This window comes from Moschus berezovskii, chromosome 1 (assembly GCF_049115385.1).
Source record: "Moschus berezovskii isolate FMDL1 chromosome 1, NW_MosBer_1.0, whole genome shotgun sequence".
Taxonomy (NCBI): Eukaryota; Metazoa; Chordata; class Mammalia; order Artiodactyla; family Moschidae; genus Moschus; species Moschus berezovskii.
In genome coordinates, this window is record NC_142460.1 from 164903831 (window position 1) to 164924669 (window position 20839).

At 48.1% G+C, this 20839-nt stretch overlaps 1 protein-coding gene across 1 annotated transcript in view; it reads left to right on the forward strand.

Annotated features, from left to right (window-relative positions):
- The first annotated feature begins 430 nt into the window (after positions 1–430).
- Positions 431–20839, forward strand: part of BACE2 (beta-secretase 2) — a 115561-nt gene continuing 95152 nt past the window's right edge. The window contains exon 1 of the mRNA XM_055414207.2: positions 431–1147. Coding sequence (XP_055270182.2) covers positions 848–1147 — 300 coding nt within the window. The 5' untranslated portion in view covers positions 431–847. The remainder of the gene's footprint in view (positions 1148–20839) is intronic.

Here is a 20839-nt window from a genome sequence, read left to right on the forward strand (position 1 = left end):
TCGCGTCCTCGCCCGGCTCTCCCAACCCTCACCTCTCCCAGCCTGCGATCAGATCTCATCAAAATCATTCAGGGGCCACAGAAGTGGAGATGCGGAACGCGGGTGGGGGGTGGGGGTGCGCAGTGCACGGAAAATGCCCCAGAAGCAGCCGGACTCCGGGAAGGCTGAAAGGCTGCAGGGACGGACTTGGCGAGGGGAGGCGCAGACTCTTAGACTCCTTGAGATGCTCGCTGCGTTTTTACGATTCCCTGCACTTCCCTCTGACCCCCACGTCACCCCTGGCAGCCCCTGCCACTGCAGGGCTGGGGCACACCTGCGGGGCACCTGGTGCGCGGGGCCAGGGAGCCCGTTCAGGCCCTCGCTGCCCCTTTAAGGGTTCCCGAAACTTTCCCCTCTGGTATCAGAAGAGCCTCGTCACATCCGTTGGCCGCGGCAGCGGGGCGCGTTCCGAGGAAATTGGGGACTCGAGTTTCCCGGGAAAGAGGCGCCGCCCGAGACGAGTGAGGGGGAACGGGGCCAGCCTGAGGGGACCCGGGCGCACCCCGCGCCTCGCTTTGACCTTGGCCGGGGCGGGGAGGGGCCCGGCCCTTGCGGGGCAGCCGCCGCCCGCCAGAGGGGGCAGCGGCGACCAACTTGCAGAACTTGGCGCGGGCTGGGGCGGCTCCGGCGCCTCCTCCTCCCGCTCCGGCCGCGCCTCCTTCCCGGTCCTCCTCCTCCGGCCCGCCGCCGCCGGCCCCGCCGCGCGCCCAGCCCTGCCCCGCAGCCCCGCGCGCCGCCGAGTCGCTGAGCCGCTGTCGCCGGACGGGACGGGCCCGGCCCAGCGCGCCCCCCGAGCCCCGCCGCGGGCATGGGCGCGCTGGCCCGGGCGCTGCTGCTGCCGCTGCTGGCTCAGTGGCTCCTGCGAGCGGCCCCGGCGCTGGCCTCCGCGCCCTTCACGCTGCCTCTCCGGGTGGCCTCGGCCACGAGCCGGGGGGCGGTGCCTACCCCGGGGCCCGGACCCCCCGCTGAGCCCCGCGCGGACGGCCTGGCGCTCGCCCTGGAGCCCGCTGGGGGTGCGGCCAACTTCTTGGCCATGGTGGATAACCTGCAGGGGGACTCCGGCCGCGGCTACTACCTGGAGATGCAGATCGGGACCCCCCCGCAGAAGGTAGGTCGGTGCGCGCTCCCCAGCCCTCTCCGGCCGGGGCTTTCAGGGGGACTCGGGGGCGCCCAGCTGTGCCTCCCCCGCAGCTTAGCGTCCCCCCCAAAGCAGCAGCAGCTGTTCCCGGAGAGAAGATCTTGGGGACCCAGCGGGGCTCCAGGTCGGGAGTCGGGGCGCGCGCTCTCGGGATGCGGAGCTGCCCAGCCCCCGGCGCAGCCGGGGTGCGTGCTTCCGAACTTGTTAGCTCTTCCTCACCATGTGCCTGCGAGGCGAGAGACCTGTAACTTGCCTCTAAAGGCATTGCCCCTGGCGAGCGACACCTCTTTTCAGCGACGAGTCTGTTTGGTGGGCCCAGGGAGCGATGCTGCTGATACCGGGGAAATCACTTTGCGCTAATATTCCCACCCCAACCCCCGTGCTGTCTCATCGCTCAGGAGGCTCGTGGCCGGCCTCCAACGGCGCAGTACCCCTTACAAGGGATTCTTGCTTTATCTCAGCTCAAAGCAACGCTGTCTTAGCAGGCTGGCTCGCTGGCTGCCGGTGGAAGGAGCCGTGCTTCCACGGCGCCACTTTGCTCTCTCCGAGTTGGCTTGTCAGTTTCCTCCGAGCTGCCCAGCGGCTCCAGGCTGCCAGAGCCCTCGGCACCGATGGAAGAGTCTATGCACGAGTATGGAACGTGCTAAATGCATTCAAGGGACTGGGAAAAACACATGGGCTGAGTCAGGCTCCCGGAGACCAAGCGGTCTCCCAATGACAAATTAAAATCAAACAGCGATCTTATCCTGATTTTCAGTTATTAGCACTTTTTTGTAGCAAGAAACCCATGTGCCCATTCCCGGTGATTTTAAGAAAAACCAAATCCTAGGAGTAGGTTTGGCGCCCCTCCTCCTTCCAAACTACTCAATCTGTGATTTCAAGTCAAGTTTTTCTTATCTATCGAATATGCTGTCTGAAGATACTTTATTTTTATTTTTAACATTGTCATTTGGTGTTTAATTCAGCTGTGATTCCTCCATAAATAGCACACACTCATGACTTCGGTGTAATTCTAATTAAATTATTCAAGACTTTCTTAAGAGGAAAGACATGCCATGCTAATCTCTTTAAAAAAAGAAACCCCACTGAATAACTTCTATACTTGTTTAATTAGTTGAAAAGAGAAAAGCCTTCAAAAATGTATTGCGGCTCAAAACTTTGATTCTGGTTGCCTTTCATCTAAGGGCTGTTTTTGGCATTTCCGGTGGAGGGTGGAGGGTGGTTGGGGGGCAGTGAGAAAGTCCAGGGGGAGGGAGTCAGCTGACAAAGCTTAACTTGGTCAGGAGAGGTTGGTGCCGGTGAAGACCACCACGTGAGAGCACGCGCTGGCAGTGAGAGTCTGGCACATTTCATTTTTCAGGAGATTTTGCTGAGATACTGAGGTTGAACCTCTCTTGTGGCCCAAGGATAATCGTTTGGAACAAATTATCATTACCACCTGGGAATGTGTGTCTTGATGTTTTGAGTGGAAGAGAATTTTCTCAACTATAGCAACCTACTCTAGTATTCTTGCCTGGGAAATCCCTTGGACAGAACTGAGTGACTCAACAACAGAAATTAATCTGGGCAGTGTGGGTCCTGACACACAAAGTTCAGTTCAGTTCAGTTGCTCAGTCGTGTCTGACTCTTTTTAACCCCATGGACTGCAGCACGCCAGGCCTCCCTGTCCATCACCAATTCCCAGAGTTCACTCAAACTCATGTCCATTGAGTCGGTGATGCCATCCAACCATCTCAGCCTCTGTTGTCCCCTTCTCCTCATGCCTTCAATCTTTCCCAGCATCAGGGTCTTTTCAAATGAGTCAATGCTTCGCATCAGGTGGCCAAAGTATTGGACTTTTAGCTTCAGTATCAGTCCTTCCAAAGAATATTCAAGACTGATATCCTTTAGGATGGACTGGTTGGATCTTCTTGCTGTCCAAGGGACTCTCAAATAATAGTTTGTCTTTATTAATTAGTCCAATCACCTTTACTCTAAAATGACGAAGTTTATTGAATTAAGAAGAATGCATTGAGTGCCTTATGCTGCTGTCTTTACTGAGGCCGAGGAAGTAGTTCATTCAAGGTTTCTTCTCAGTTATACATTCTCATGTTTCCAGGGAAGGCTCTTTTTAACAATCCAGATTTAATTTTTACATTTGATGGGAAATGAAATATTCTGTGCCTTCTCCTTGGCCTGATTTAGTAATAAGCTGCTTTATAGCAGAATTCATGTGTGCTCATTCCAAATGCCTACTGTAAACTCTTAGGTGTTAATGACAAGTAAATCAGAATTCATTCTCTGCCTGCCTTCTCCTGAAACATCTTAGACCACTAACTGAGGGTCTGTAACAGGCAAGGGGGCAGCTGTGGGGTGACTTCTGAACTTAATGGAAGTTTTCCTGCTCTGTTAATTGCCAAAAGTCCTGCATGTGTGCTCTGCTGATTTTCTGAAGCCTAAAATAAAACTTGCTTAGGTGGAGAGAAAAATGGAGTTGTAAATTCAAGAGAATCTTTTGAAAATGAAGGGATAGTCATAGATAGTGTGGAGGGCTCCCCTTGTAGCCAGCACTGTGTTACATGCCTTACAGGTGCCTTCCCCAGGAATCCTCAAAAGGGCCCCAAGTTCTTACCCCCATTTAGTAGACAGCACAACTGAGGCTTGGAGTTGAGTGACTTTCCCACGGCAATGGGACAAGGCAAAAGCAAAGCTCTAGAAAGTGCCACAGGTTGAACCCAGGCCGTTGAACTCCAGAACCCAAGTTCTCAATGACCTGGCAAACACCTGGTCCCTTCCCTTCCTCCCTTCTGACTTATTTTCTTTGGTTTTTGGCCTCTTGTTTTTCTCATCAACCAGAGATCCCCGAACTGTGCACCCTCAGGTATTAGGAACTTAACATATGACCCAGACTGGATTCTCCCAGCCCCAGCCACCCCTCTGCACATCCCCTTCCTTCAGGGTGATGCTCAAGCCTCGGCATTGTGAATAATCGGATCTAGGTGTGTATGGGAGAGACCGTACAAGAAGATTCAACAGGAACCAGAGCCCCGTGCTCCTTGCTGTCTCCTGGGGAAGGCTGGGAATGTGCTCAGTCCCTGGGTGCTTTAATCAAGACCTGGGGTCCCTCTTTCGGCCTGACACCCTTCCAAAACATCACAGGCGTCCACCCGGAAGCCTGTGTGTGAGCAGCCCCCCGTTGGCATGGAGATGAGAGCTGGGGCTCTGATACCATTGCATGACTTCCTTCTAACAGGAGAGAACCAGCAGCTGCTTGAACCATGTAATTTGGTCTTATTAATAATAATAATGGTGTTCTAAAGTGATTATAATTACAGCAATTTCCATTATTTTTTTAAAAAAGACTTTCATGCTGACACAATAAATCCAACTAGAGAAGCTAAAGGTCTGAGGCTTTGTACCTGGTAATGGCTTCAAAAAGGCTTTTGGGTTTCTGTTGAAAGATTTTCTGTCATCTCCACTAATATGGATAAAACAGACAGCAAAGTGATTTTTGGGTTTAAACATTTGAAGGTAAAGAGCTCACGAATTATTAGGGGACGCACATTTCAATCATAGCACATGGGCTCATTGGCTTCTCAGTTCACAGTTACCTGAAAGATTTTGGACTGAAGATATGATGTATCCTTTATATACAATTTAAAGGTTTGCCTTTTTCAGAATAAGCCACCCAGTGTCCCCAGATTACATTAAACTCACTTCAGGGGAGGCTGGAAAAAGGCCAGCAAGAAGAAATTTGATGGACAAATTGAGGAGGTAAATGACTAAAGACAATGAAGCCAGGATGGATGACTCTCATGGAAAGAGCCAGAAACCAAAACCAGGTTCCCACTAGCTCCTTGCGGTGGGGGAAGTGCCCCTCCTGAGCTTTGGAATAATAATTCAACATCAAAGGTCTTATTACAGAGGACCATGAAATACCAAGCCCAGGAATCTGCTCCAAACAACTTGGAGAGGCAGAGTCTGAGAAACTGTTAACGACTGTGTATTGATAGCTAACCTTGATTTCAGGCTGATTGGGTGCTGAACTCCACGCTACGCATTTTGCCCAGATTACCTCATTCTCACCTTCCAACAGCCCTGTGAAGTACATACAGTTGTTTGACTCGGTTTTCAGATGGGGAAACTGAGGCTCAGAGAACTCAGGTCATTTGTCCGAGGCCACACTGGTGAGTGGCTGGGCTGACTTTAACCATCAGGTCTGCCTGGGTCCACAGTCTGAAGATTTCACTGCTCTGCATGCTGCTATTGGAACTGCAGTGACTTCCCCTCCCCCCCCCCGCCCCCGCACACACACACACAATGTTTGTTTGTTTATTTGGCTGCACTGGGTCTTGAGGCATCTGGGATCTTTAGTTACAGCATGAGTTGTGGTGTGCAAACTCCTAGTTGTTGCATGCAGGGGGTTTAGTTGGAAATCTAGTTCCCTGATGAGGACTTGAACCTTGGCCCCCTGCAATGGGAGCATGGAGTCTTAGCCACTGGACCATCAGGGAAGTCCCTGCAATGACTTTTGTTTTTAAAGAATCACCTTCGTTTGTCTGTGAATGACTTGGGCATAGTGGGAAGCACCCGGGAGCCACTGCAGTGTCCTGGGTCCTGGTGGCCTTTCATACGTGACGATGGGCAGGTGACAGCCTCCCTCTGCTTCCTCTTTCCCCATTGGTTGATCGTATTTTAAGTTTCCTGGAGCTGCTGTAATGGAAGAACACAAGCTAGCTGACTGAGAACGATAGAAACGTGCTCTTTCACAGTTCTGGAGACCAGGAGTTCAAAATCAAAGTGTCAGCAGGACTGCACTCCCTCCAGAGGTTCTGAGGGTGGATCCTTCCTGCCTCTTCCAACTCCTGGTGGCTCCAGGCAGTCCCTAGTTGGGACTAGTTGCATCCTCCCATCCCTTCCTCTGTCTTCCTGTAACATCACTCCCCCACCCCAGACCCCATGTGTGTTTCTGTGTCCAAATCTGCCTCCTCTTATGAGAACAGCAGTCATAGGATTAGGACCTGTCCTGACCCAGTCCAACCTCACTGTGGCTTGATTTTAACTCTCAAGACGGGTCATAGGTTCAGGGTTTTAACATTTCTTTTTGGTGGTGGTTCAGGGGGACACATAATTTAACCCACTCAAGTTCATTACAAGTTTATCATTCTGTGGATCTTTTTCCTTTCATTCTCTCCCATCTTTTAACTGCCTATTATTTTAATTTGGAATTCAAGTGTGATTTTCTTCAGAGGCCGCAGCACATGGTGGTTTTGGTATTATGTTGACAGAGTCTGTGGGACAGGGCAGGAGGTCGAGGAGGGAAAGGTTTCGGGTTACTTTCTGTATTTCATTGTCCGTTCCCTCACTAGAGAGTAATCACTTAAAATTTTAAAATGTCTCTTGTCATGTTGCATTAATTCCAGAATTGCTGGAATCATTGCATAACCTGGGAAAAGCCCACTTAGGCAGGCTCAGATCACTGTTGTTTAAATACCTATGACTCACAGACACTCATGCTGTAAGCTTGCATTTCATGTCATAAAGACTTTGGAAGGCATCTGTCCTCCCCTTTCAATGGAATTGATAGGATACGAAATACACATGCTTTTCCGTGAAGCATCCACAGCCCTTTCTTGACTTCTGCCTGACTTCCTATGTCATCAGAAGGTGGCTAGACCTCATCTGGGCTTCCTGTTTGCTCCTAGAATGATCGCTGAACCCAGTGTAGCTAAAAGCAAAAGAGGAAGGTCCAGTTAAGCCACTGCTGTGGTTGATTTCTTCTCCATGGTGGGCCGTGCCGATGGTGGGCCATGCTGATGGTGGGCCGTGCGGATGGTGGGCTGTGCCGATGGCGGGCTGTGTCGATGGTGGGCTGTATTGATGGTGGGCCGTGCCGATGGTGGGCTGTCAGTGGTGGGCTGTGCCGATGGTGGGCTGTGCCGATGGTGGGCCATGCTGATGGTGGGCTGTCAATGGTGGGCTGTGCCGATGGTGGGCCGTGCCGAAGGTGGGCTGTATTGATGGTGGGCCATGCCAATGGTGGGCTGTGCTGAAGGTGGGCCGTGCCGATGGTGGGCTGTGTCCACAGTGGACTGTGTTGGACCTGAGGAGAGGACTATAGAGGTGACACCACTTTCCCTTCCCGGTGCGGTGGAGCAGCGTGCCTTGGGGTTTATTTTATGCCTCAGACACTGAATGGAGCAGGTCAAGCCTTTGGTTCTGGATTCAGCATCCACCCGGGCTGAGGCTGGGGGTCATGGCTGCTGACTCTCGCCCCGGCTGCAAGCAGAGGGCCGCAGGGGAGGCATTGGGTCCTACCTGGTGGTGAGCAGGCCACTGCCCCCTTGAGCCTAAGAGCCCCCTTTTGGGACGAACAGTGGGCCTTCTGCATACACTTGGCTCCCCTGCCATCTGTCACAGGTCCCTCCTTACCCTCTCTCTGCTCTGCCTGCCCAGCCCAGGCTGGATGTTGACACTGGAATCATTGTTCGATAGTGACACTAGATACCAGCTGGGAAACGGGACACACCTGTGGGGCAGGTGGATGGCCCACCTGGGCTTCCGTGCCTTGTGCATACATCGTGATGGGTGCAGTGTGAGTAGGGCTTCCCAGGTGGCGCTAGTGGTAAAGAATGTGCCTGCCAATGCAGGAGGCCTAAGAGACACAGGTTCAGTCCCTGAGTTGGGAAGATTCCCTGGAGGAGAGCGTGGCAGCCCACTCCAGTATTCCTGCCTGAAGAATCCCATGGACAGAGGAGCCTGGTGGGCTACAGTCCATGGGGTGATAAAGAGTTGGATTGCATGCACACATCCAGTATGAGTAAGGGTGTGTGTGCCGTATTCTGGGCCATTTCCCAAGCTGTGGGAAATGTGTGTGTGACACATGGTTGGACTGGCTGTCACGTGGCTTCCGTTCCTCATCTCCTGGCCCAGATGGACTATTTGACTTTTTTTTTTCATCTATCACTACTTAATAAAAAATAGTTTATTTTTTATTTTTTTGCTCTTGGAGTTCTCGAAGAGTAAAGAGACTATTGGAGGGCTGACATCACCACAGGGGGGAAACAAAGCTAGTAGGTTTGTTTCTGAGTTAATGCTTGCTGCCCTACACAGGTATCAGGTTGGGTGTTTCTGAGTTTTATTATATGGTGCATCATACACCTGTATGTGCAAACACACAATCTCAGCTGCCGGTTTAGGAAGACGAAGAGGACTGTCTGCAGTGTTAAGGGGGTGGTGCCCTGGGCTGGCTTCATTGTAAAGAGCGGTGGGAACCTCTCACTCCATCTCACACTTGTCTGAGGACGCACGGGAGGATTTATACCCGGCCCTCCTAAGGACCCTACAGGCTCAGGTGGTAAAGAATCCACCTGCAATGCAGGAGATGCAGGTCCAATCCCTGGGTCAGGAAGATCCAGGGAGAAGTGAATGGCTACCCACTTCAGTATTCTTGCCTGGAGAATCCCCATGGACAGAGGAGCGGGGTGGTCTATAGTCCATGGGGTCACAAAGAGTCGGACAGGACTGAGCTACTAACCCATCAAGGACCCTGTAGACCTCCAGCCCTCCTCAGCACCGTGCTGGATAAGTGGCCTTCTTGGGAGGGGCTTGAAAACCGCTTCAGTTTGTCTGCCTTGCCAACCCTGTGCCAGAAGCCCAAGAGAACAACCACAAAGCAGACCCTTCAGAAAGTGGCACCATGGGGGAACGGGGTGGAAAACACTGAGTCCAAGTTTTCCAGGCAGCCTCAGGGGAGCGGGATAATCAGGTCTGACTCCCTTTCAAGGCAGGATGCGCTGCCGCTGCCGGAATTGGGAAGCTGCCGCTTTGTGAAGGAGGTGTGGATTCCCCAAGCCGCAGAGGGAACGTTCAGAGCCATCTTCGCTACACTGAGCTGTCTCCTGGGGAAATTCATTAGCTTTTCTCAGCCTTGACAAGCCACCGTCTCCCGCTTGTCACAGCCTTGGGGAATTAGGCGTTTCTGGTGCTGGTCCTGGAAAGTCTGCTCGCCAAATACTGGTGTGGATGAGCAAGTTCTCCAGCTGCTCAGGGCCTCAGTTTCCTCATCTGTAAATTAGGGGATTGGACTGGGTGACCTGAGATGCCTTCTAGAAGCCCCAACACTCAGTGATTATAATCTGTTTTGTTTGTGAGCCCTTCTGATAGCTCTCATTTTCAGCAGCTGCTTGCAGTTGCGTCGCCGGGGGTCTGTGAAGATGTGGAACGTGGTTCAGGCCATGGGAAGCAGGCAGGCCACATGGTGATGATTGGAAGGCCAGAACTGGAGTCCTTGCTTTGTAAACCAGCTGGTCACAGGGGGTGGGGGTGGGGACCAAGCACACCTGATTGGTGTTTTCAGTCACTCAGTTGTGTCCGACTCTTCTGCCACATCATGGACTGTAGCCCTCCAGGCTCCTCTGGCCATGGGGGTTTTCAGGCAAGAATACTGTAGTGGGTTGCCAGTTCCTACTCCAGGGGGTCTTCCCAACCCAGGCAGATTCTTTACCACTGAGCCACCTGGGAAGCAAGCACACTTTGTAGAGTTGGTTAAAAGTTAAGATTTCCAAGACCCAGTCCAGACTGACTGGACAGGACAGTCTGCACCGAGGCCTGCAAATCTGCCCTTTATTGCATCTCCCACCTCCGCCACCTTAAGTGGCCGGCCTGGTCTCAGCCCTTGGACAGTCTCAGCCCTTGGACACTATTTGCAGGCCATGACAGAGACAGTCTCATCTGCCGTGTGATTTTCTGAGCGGAAGCAGTAGCTTCTTTCCTCTTCCTGAAGCCTGGTTGTTTGATTAAGTGTGAGGTAGCCCTAGTGGTAAAGAACCTGCCTGCCAACACAGGAGATGGAAGAGACATGGGTTCAAAGCCTGGGTGGGGAAGATTCCCCTGAGGGAGGAAATGACAACCTGCTCCAGTATTCTTGCCTGGAGAATCCCAGGGAAGAGGAGCCTGGCAGGCTATCGTCCATAGGGACCCAAAGAGTCGGACATGGCTGAAGTGACTTAGCACGCATGCTGACTGTTTAGGAAATCTCTGCCTCCAGCAGGTTGTGTTCCAGACGCTTGCTTGCATTTGGTAATTTGGAAAGGTGGTGTTCACTTTCTGCAGAGCAAGAGTTCTAAAGCTCTGCTGTTCAAAAATCACTGTGCTGACCGCGTCCTTTTTAAAGTTGCAGTCTGTCCTGATCAGTAATTTGTAAATCAATGAAAATGAATTACTAGGAAAATGAAAGTTTAAGAGACATTCACATATAAGTGCCATATTTTAGCTGATAAGATTCTGCGGTCCTTCCACGTTTCTGTTTGCCAAAGCTTCTGGGGCTTCCTTACCCATCCTGTTGCCAACACGTAACCATTTGTTTGTTTGATGGGTGCCACCATCTGGGGCACTCATCCAGCACAGATAAGAAGTTGTTACAAATTGTTCTAGTAACATTTGTTTTACTGCCTGCTGTCTTCAAGAGGACAGTGGACATTTTCACTGAAGCAGAAACTTCCTGGGCAGTCCAGTGGTTGGGACTTTGCCTTCCCATGCAAAGTTTGCAGGTTTGATCCCTGGTTGCCAAGCTAAGATCCTATATGCCTTAGGGCCAAAAAGCCAAAACAGAAAACAGAAAAAATACTGTAACAAATTCATAAAGACTTTAGAAATGGTCCACATCAAAGAAATCTTTAAAAGAAAAAAAAAAGGAAATGTGAGTGCTGTGAGTGTTGGCTTCTGGGCTTCCAGCCCTCTCAAAAGGTGGTGGTATCGAGCTTTATATCAGAGGTAGCAAGTAAGTCTAACTCAGCGGGTCACAATCTGGGAAACTGTGTCCTGCAGGGGTCACTGGGCACTCCCTGGAGATATTTTTAAGTGTAGTCAGTTCAGTTCAGTCGCTCAGTTGTGTCCGACTCTTTGTGACCCCATGGACTGCAGTACACCAGGCTTCCCTGTCCATCACCAACTCCTGGAGCTTACTCAAACCCATGTCCATCAAGTCCATGATGCCATCAAACCATCTCATTCTCTGTCGTCCCCTTCTCCTCCCACCTTCAATCTTTCCCAGCACCAGGGTCTTTTCCAATGAGTCAGTTCTTCTCATCAGGTGGCTAAAGTATTGGAGTTTCAGCTTCACCATCAGTCCTTCCAATGAATACTCAGGACTATTTCCTTTAGAATGGACTGGTTGGATCTCCTTGCAGTCCAAGGGACTCTCAAAAGTCTTCTCCAACACCATGGTTTAAAAGCATCAATTCTTTGTTGCTCAGCATTCTTTATGTCCAACTCTCACATCTGTACATGACTACTGGAAAAATCATAGCTTTGACCAGATGGGCCTTTTTTGGCAAAGTATTGCATCTGCTTTTTAATATGCTGTCTAGGTTGGTCATAGCTTTTCATCCAAGGAGCAAGTGTCTTTTAATTTCATGGCTGCAGTCACCATCTGCCATGATTTTGGAGCCCAAAAAAATAAAGTCTCTCACTGTTTCCATTATTCCCCATCAACTTGCCATGAAGTGATGGGACCGGATGCCATGATCTCAGTTTTCTGAATGTTGAGTTTTAACCCAACTTTTTCACACTCCTCTTTCACTTTCATCAAGAGGCTTTTTTAGTTCCTCTTCACTTTCTGCCATAAGGGTGGTGTCATCTGCATATCTGAGGTTATTGATATTTCTCCCGGCAGTCTTGATTCCAGCTTGTGCTTCTTCCAGCCCAGCGTTCCTCATGATGTACTCTGCATATAAGTTAAATAAGCAGGGTGACAATATACAGCCTTGACGTACTCCTTTCCTATTTGGAACCAGTCTGTTGTTCCATGTCCAGTTCTGACTGTTGCTTCCTGACCTGCATACAGGTTTCTCAAGAGGCAGGTCAGGTTGTCTGGTATTCCCATCTCTTTCAGAATGTTCCACAGTTTGTTGTGATCCACACAGTCAAAGGCTTTGGCATAGTCAATGAAGCAGAAATAGATGTTTTTCTGGAACTCTCTTGCTTTCTCCATGATCCAGCGGATATTGGCAATTTGATCTCTGGTTCCTCTGCCTTTTCTAAAACCTGCTTGAACATCTGGAAGTTCACGATTCATATTGCTGAAGCCTAGCTTGGAGAATTTTGAGCATGACTTTACTAGCGTGTGAGATGAGTGCAATTGTACGGTAGTTTGAGCATTCTTTGGCATTGCCTTTCTTTGGGATTGGAATGAAGACTGACCTTTTCCAGTCCTGTGGCCACTGCTGAGTTTTCCAAATTTGCTGGCATATTGAGTGTAGCACTTTCACAGCATCATCTTTCAGGATTTGAAATAGCTCAACTGGAATTCCATCACCTCCACTAGCTTGTTCGTAGTGATGCTTCCTAAGGCCCACTTGACTTCAGATTCCAGGATGTCTTGCTCTAGATGAGTGATCATACCATCGTGGTTGTCTGGGTCGTGAAAATCTTTTTTGTATACTTCTTCTGTGTATGTATTCTTGCCACCTCTTCTTAATATCTTCTGCTTCTGAGATGTTTTTGGCTGTCACAATTTGGGGGTGTCAGTGGCATCTGATAGGTGGAGCCCAGCAATGCACAGGACAGAGCCCTTCCCCCAACAAAATATTATCTGCTTCCAAAAGCCAGGAGTACCAGGGATCTGAAATCCTGGCAACTCAGCACTGCAACTCAGCTGGCCTGGTAGTGACTGCTCAGAGCAGTGGGGAGACTGTCCATCAGAAGCATCTGCGTGGGCAGGAGCGGGCAGAGGCTGCAGGCCTCTACCTGTGGGTCTCTTGATTGTTGCAGTCCTGTCTTGTTCCTAATGTCCTAGTTCTTGCCAGGTGCCATAAGGCACTTCTAACTCAAGTGCCTGGAGATCGAAGAGACAAAAGAATCTTGAACAGATTCAAAGGATAAGCATGATTCATTCCTTCATTTGGCATATTTATTACACACCTACTGTATACCAGGCCCTATTCCAAGCCCTGAGATTGACAGTCAACTCCACCAAGACAGCCCTTGTTTTTCTAGGATCTTTCTAGTACTTACTGAAAAGATAGATTGTAAAGACAGTAAACAGAATGTTTGGTGCTGAGGAACAGTATCAGCCTGGTGATGGGCGTGGATTAAGACCCCTTTAGAAAGGGGGCCCATGTTCCAGGATGAAACCAGACAGGTAACAGCGGTGGCCAGAGAGCACACAGCACCAGACTCCTGGGCCGTGGGGAGTCACTCTGATGTGCCCAGTTTTTAATGCAATTCCTCTTTCATCTGTTTTGGGTTTTGTTTTTTTTTTTAAGAGAAATTTCTTGTTTTCTTGATTATTACCAAAATTTCCTCAGAAACATAAAGTTTGGTTTTGTTAATTTTTATTTTTTTGAAAGTTTTTCATTGGAGTATAATTGCTTTGCTGTATAGCACAGGGGGCTCCGTATGGTGCTCTGTGATGAGCTAGAGTGTGGGGCTGGAGAGGGTGAGCCTGAGAGGGAGGGGATGTATGTATACATGGAGCTGATTCCAAGAGCTGGCTCATTGGAAAAGCCCCTGGTTCTGGGAAAGATTGAGGGCGGGGGGAGAAGGGGGCAACAGAGGATGAGATGGTTGGATGGCATCACCGACTTGATGGACATGGGTTTGAGCACACTCTAGGAGATAGTGAAGGACAGGGAAGCCTGGCATGCTGCAGTCCCTGGGGTTGCAAAGAGTCGGACACAATTTAGCAACTGAACAACAGGAAGAGCTGATTCACCTTCATCCGTTTTTAAGTTGTGCTTTGAGATTCAATTTTACTAGAACAAAGGCCTTGCAAAGTGTGAAAACTTACTCTACATGCTTTAGGCCAAGGGTGTGCAGGGTGTGAGGAGTTGGGGGAGGGGAGTTAAATATGGTTGTGGAGGAGAGTTTCTGAGCTAGAAAGGGAAGTTAAACTCAGGGTGCCTGGGGGAAGGCAGGGTGCTGGCAATCTCTTAGATGGTGCCTTGGGTTGGGTTCCCTTGGAAACAGAGAAAGGATGTGAGGTGGGCAGTTCACTGGAGAGGTGATCCCAGGAATGGTGCCCAGAGGTTGGGGCAATCAGGAGAGGGGAAGTGCTGGGAGGGAGAAGTTACAGGTGTGGGTGATAGACTCAGTCCCCCAGGATCTCTTGAGAGGGAATATTGCCTAGACTCAGCTGTTCAAGTTGAAGGGAGAGGGAGCTGGGCATTTATCGCCCACTCCTGTGGGTCCCGGGTGAGGGCTAACGGAGGCCGCGTTCGTGGTCCTGCAGCCACTGGCAGAGAAGCTGTCAGGCCATGCCCCGGGATGCTTCAGGGGCACAGAGCCATTGGCATCGGCATGGTGTACTGTGGCCACTATACCCCTCCTGCCTGGAAGCAAGGCTGGCCCAGGCTGGGCTAATATGTGAGAAATAAAAGAATGATTACTCTCTACCACCAAATGGACTTAAGAGCATCATTTTGGCCCAGGAGTCACAAAGCGGAGTTTTAAAGCTCTGCTTCCAAAGTCCTAACTTCCTGGAGTGTTCTAGAATCTAACTCACGAAAGCCTCTGTGAGTCAGTCCGGAGTGAGCCTCTCATTGCTGTGTGTACTTTGAACTTTTTTCTGGAAGAGGAAGATGTGACTTGTAAGCTCTGGGAGAAAATGGTTGGGGGCAAAGGGAGATTTTGTTTGAGGTTAAAAACAACCACAAAACTTCCTTTGAAGATCAAGTGCTCTGAACAGAAGTCTTTTCAAAACGCTTTGAGTGGCTGACGCCTTGTGATGTGGAGGAGTGGGGCTGCCAAGGTCACGAAACTGCGAAGTTCCTGGTCCACGGACACTGACATGTCATCTAACCCATAACCACATTCACCCAAGGGTGGCTCCCTACGTGACAGCTTGCTTATGGTCTCCATAACATCAGTTCTTCAGTATACACAACTTGCAAAAATATAAAATGTTTTCTGTCATCCTTTGATCAGTAAGTGTATGTGCATTTTGGCTCATTCATCCTGTAAGATGTGACTTCCATTACCCATCCTTCCTCATTCCACCCAAACAGGAGACGCTGCAGTGCCCAATGGCTGGGCTGTTGGTAGAGCTGGGGTCCTTACCTTCCCCTCCATGCCTGAGTGGGCGCTGCAGTTAGAACCAGCTCATCTCTGCCTCTTTGAACGCTCACTGTCCTAGGCTTATGAACTATGAGGCTGGCTGCAGAACAGAAATCCCAGTGTTTATGTTCAGGCCTCCAGGGAGGCAGGGACCTGCTGAACCTCAAATCTGGGCCTCATGCTCCAACCCAGATTCACCAGAGCTCTGTGGGGGGGGGGGGCGGTTTCTGGGGGTCAGCGCAGCCAGTGGTCACTGGTAGTCACTTCCCATTTCCTGTGGCTCCTTTGGTCAGCACCACCTCTGATCTGCACCCAAAAGTGAGTAGAGACACTCCACCTTTTTTCTTGATTATTGAAGTATAGTTGATTTACAATATCATATTAGTTTCAGATGTACATCATAGTGGTTCAGCATTTTTTACATATTATACTCCGTTAAATGTTGTTATAATGACTATAACTCTCTTTGCTATACAAAACATATCCTGTTGGTTATCTATGTTACACACAGTAGGTTTTAATCTCTTAATCCCCTTCCCTGATCTCACCCATCCCCACTTCCCTCTCCCCACTGGTAACCCCTGGTATGTTCTCTGTATCTGTGAATCTGTTTCTGTTTCATTATATATATTCCTTTGTTTTATTTTTTAGATTTTACATCTATGTCATATCATGCACTGCTTGTCTTTCTCTGGCTATTTCACTAAGCATGATAATCTCCAGGCCCCTCTGTGTTGTTGCAAATGGCCAACCAAATTTCTTTCTTTTTATGGATGAATAATATTCCAGTGTATGTGCGTGTGTGTACATACATGTGTATACACACCATATCGTCTTTATCCATTACTTTATTGATGGACATTTGAGTTGCTTCTATATCTTGACTTTGGTAAATAACGCTGCTATGAACATTGGGTGCTTGTACCTTTTCAAATTACTGTTTTTGTTTGCTTTGGACTTATGCCCAGGAATGGGATTGTTGGATCATATGGTGATTCTATGTTTTCTATTTTGAGGAGCCTCCATACTGTTCTCCGTAATGGCTGTACCAATTTACATTCCCACCAGCAGTGTACACAGGTTTCCTTGCCTCTACATCCTTGTCAATATTTGTTGCTTGTAGACTTTTTGATGAGGGCCATTCTAGCAGGGGGCTTCCCTGAAAGCTTAGTTGGTAAAGAATCCGCCTGCAATGCAGGAGACCCCAGTTCGATTCTTGGGTTGAGAAGATCTACTGGAAAAGGGATAGGCTACCCAGCCCAGTATTCCTGGGCTTCCCTTGCGGCTCAGCTCATAATGAAGCTGCCTGCAATGTGGGAGATATGGGTTCAATCCCTGGGTTGGGAAGATCCCCTGGAGAAGGGAAAGACTATCCACTCCAGCATTCTGACTTGGAGAATTCCATGGACCCTCCCTACAGTCCATTATGTTGCAAAGAATGAGACACGGCTGAGCATCTTTCCCTTCCACATTCAACCTAGCAGGTGTGAGGTGATATTTATTGTGGTTTTGATTTGCTTTTATTTGATGATTAATAATGTTGAGCATCTTTACCTGTGCCTTTTGGCCATCTAAATGATTTCTTTGGGAAAATGTCTTTTCAGGTCTTCTTCCCATTTAAAAAAATTTTGTTTACATTGAGTTGTATGAACTGTTCATATGTTTTTTATATTAACCCCTTGTCATTGTATTGACAAACATTTTCTCCCATTCTGTAGGTTGTCTTTTCATTTTGTCAATGGTTTCCTTTGCTGTGCAAAAGCTTTTAAGTTTAATCAGACACTGTTTGTTTATTTTTGCTTTTATTTCTTTTGCCTCAGGAAATAGATCCAAAAAAAATACTGCTATGATTTATGTCAAAGAATGTTCTACTTGTGATCTCTTCTAGGAGTTTTATAGTTTCAGGTCTTACAAAAATAGTCTTGCAACATAGTCTCTAAGCTATTTTGAGTTTATGTTTGTATACGGTGTGAGGAAATAGTCTAATCTCAAGTTTTACATGTAGCTGTCCAGTTTTCCAAGCACAACTTTTGAAGAGGCTGTCTTTTCTCCACTGTGTATTCTTGTCTCCTTTGTCATAGTTTAACTGACCATAGGCATAGGTGTATCAGTTTATTTCTGGGCTCCCTATTCTGTTCCACTGATCTGTGTGTCTGTTTTTGTACCAGTACCTCACTGTTTTGATTACTATAGCTTTATAGTATAGTCTAAAGTTTGGGAGGGTGTTTCCTCCAGCTTTGTTCTCTTCTTAAGATTGCTTTGACAATTAGGGGTCTCTGTGATTCCATCTGAATTTTAGGACTATTTGTTCCAGTTCTGGGGAAAATATCATGGGTATTTTGATGGGGGTTGTATTAAGTCTGTAGGTTACTTGGGGGATGGCCATTTTGACAGTATTAATTCTTCCAATTCATGAACTCAGGATATCTTTCCGTTTCTTTCGTGTCATCTTCAGTTTCCTTCATCCGTGTTTTATAGTTTTCAGAGTATAGGTCTTTCACTTCCTTGGTTAATTTTTTCCTAGGTATTTTATTATTTTTGATATAATTTTAAATGGGATTTTTAAAACTTTCTGCTGGTTCATTAGTGTATAGAAAAGCAGCAGATTTGTATATTAATCTCATATCATTCAACTGTGCTGAATTCATTCATTAATTCTAATAGTTTTTGTGTGTGTTTACTTTAGAGTTTTCTACATAAAGTACCCTCAGTCTTGAAGCTACTTTTACATTACCTTTTGCTTTGACGCTGTTAATAAGCCTAATGCAATTGTGATTTCTTATTTTTGTATGTGAATTAAATATGAGATAAGTGTGATATTACTAGACCTGGTGTTCTGAAGCTTCATGATGGTGTGTCTTGTTTATGCTGGGATGCCTGGTGCATCTGTTCAGTCTAGAGTTTCATGCCATTCGGTTCTGAGAAGTGTTTTAGTAACTGCGCTCTCCTTTGGACCTCCTGCTGTCCCGATGCTGCTCCTTTCTGTGTGGTCTCTCCTGTGTCTCATCTCTTTGTCTTTTGATTCTACATTCCCTATTCATTTCTGCTCTCTTAATTTTAATTTTCAAGAGCACTTTCTTTCCCTCTGAGTGTCTCTCTTTTGGTTGCGTCTTATTCTTGTTTCAAAGTTGCATTACTCTGAGAAAAACTATGGTTTTCCTGCGGATTTCTTCATCTTCCTGCCTTGTCTCTATTTCTCCCAGGTTCCTTCTCTTGAGGTGTTTGTCAGTGTCTGTGTATTTCCCCCAGAGGCTTTCCTCAAATATCTGGCGATGGTGGCTGTCTTTTCATATTTAAAATAGAAGCATTACGAGCCTGATTGGAAGTTAAAGTTTGTGCGTACGCAGAGTATGGAGAATATTCTCATTATGTGTGTCTGTGTCTAGTTTTTGAAAGATGGCAATGGTCATGATTCTGTTTCCTGACCTGTGGCAGATATTTTCAGTTGGGTGATCAAGCTGAAACACCTTCCCAAGTCTTCTTTCTCCAGCCTGAATCTTTTCACTGTCACTTGCTTTGTGACTAAGGACATAGCTATGGATAGTGAGACTTAAATGTGGTATCCTGGGGGATTTCAGGGGCAGTGTGTGTTTTCCTGATAAGGGTGGCCGGTGTGGCTGGGATTATAATTTCTCCTCCTTCCTGCCTTTGATAAAAATACAAGACTTCTAACAGGGGTGGCCAAATTCTGACCTTGAACAAGAGGTCAGGGGTGAAAAAAGCAGAGATCTGACACTGACTTTCCCTGGGATGTTGATCTACTACCAACTATTTCAAGAGACTTCTAGATTTGGAGAAAAATAAACCCCTACTTGTTTGATCCACTCTAAATCTATAGTTTTCTGTTTCAGTTCAGTTCAGTCGCTCAGTCGTGTCTGACTCTCTGCGACCCCATGAATCACAGCACGCCAGGCCTCCCTGTCCATCACCAACTCCCGGAGTTCACTCAAACTCATGTCCACAGAGTCGGTGATGCCATCCAGCCATCTCATTCTCTGTCGTCCCCTTCTCCTCCCGCCCCCAAACTTTCCTAGCATCAGAGTCTTTTCCAGTGAGTCAACTCATCGCATGAGGTGGCCAAAGTATTGCAGTTTCAGCTTTAGCATCAGTCCTTCCAATGAACACCCATTACTTGCAGCCAAAAGCATTCCAAATGATGAATCATCATCATCTTACATTTTATTATTGTTGTTTAGTTGCTAAGTGGTGTCCAACTCTTCGTGACCCCATGGATTGTAGCCCTCCAGGCTCCTCTGTCCATGGGATTCTCCAGGCAAGAATACTGGAGCGGGTTGCTGTTTCCTTCTCCAGGGGATCTTCCTGACCCAGGGATTGAACGCTGGGTCTCCTGCTTGGCAGGTGGATTCTTTACCATGATCCACCAGGGAAGAAGTCTGGGGGGTGGTAAATAGTAGCTTAATAATAGTTAAAAACTAGTTTAAAACAATTTTGTCCTTCTTTTCCTTTCCTTGGACTCTTCAGTAAAGAGAGGAGCAAGTCTAAAAGTTTTATCACTACTGTCTTTATTGCCGTTATGGACAAGGTGCTTATTTTCAGTGGGCATGATATGTCCCTGTTACAGGAATATAGACCTTGGTCACCACAGAAGGACCCCACAAGAGAGGACCCCCAGAGGGAGTTTGCATGTGGTATCCCAAGGGTCAGAAACTAAGGCCTGTGGACCAAACTGCTTTTTTTGTGAATAAGGTTTCATTAGAACGGAGCCGTGTGATTTGTTCACATGTTGTCCGGATTGCTTTCATGCTGCAGTAGCAGACTTGAGGGCATGAAGGAAAGCATATTGTCAAAGAGTGAGATTTTTACTCCCTGGCTCTATGTGGAAAAAGTTTGCCAACCTCACTGTCAAGTGCTAGAGGTTAAGGAGGGAGTAGTAAGTGACCAGCTAGCTAACAGTGGTTCTGCCTACACCAGAAAGCTGCAGGTGGGAGTCCATGGTGGGGGTGGAGAGGAGGAGACGGTGGTTCTGAGGAGACCCCTGCATGTCGACATCAGCCACATTCAGAACCTACCAACCACGAAGCCGAACAAGAACGTTCATGCCCATTACCTCTCCACTCCTTCTGCTTCAGTCCTGGAAGAATCAGAGGCACCGCTGTGATCAAGATGGGGAAATAGAAATGAATAGAGATAAATCCAACCACACCTCCTCTCCCCCTCTAAACCCTGAGCCTAAGGCAGGCCCTTAAGGGTGCCAGACAGAAAATTCGATGTTAAACAGGACAGGACTCACAATACCTAAAAATAAATGTATTGCCACAAAGCTCTTAGAAAAATATAGCTTTGGCCAAGATTTCATTCAAGGATGGGAAAGAGCAATTTACAGAGCTCATTTGAAGGCATTTGTGTTACAAGAGAAGTTTCTATTAAAAATGCTACTGCATCCTACAAAAAACCACAGAGGGGAGTCTGGAAATGACTAGGCAAATTCATATGTGTTTGCCCTTTGACTCAGAAACCCACTCCTAGGAATTTACACAAAAGTCCTTGTTCAGTCGCTAAGTTGTGTGACCCCGTGGACTGCAGGATGCCAGGCTCCTCTGTCCTCCACCGTCTCCCAGAGGTTGCTCAGATTCACGTCCAATGAGTCAGTGATGCTGTCTAACCGTC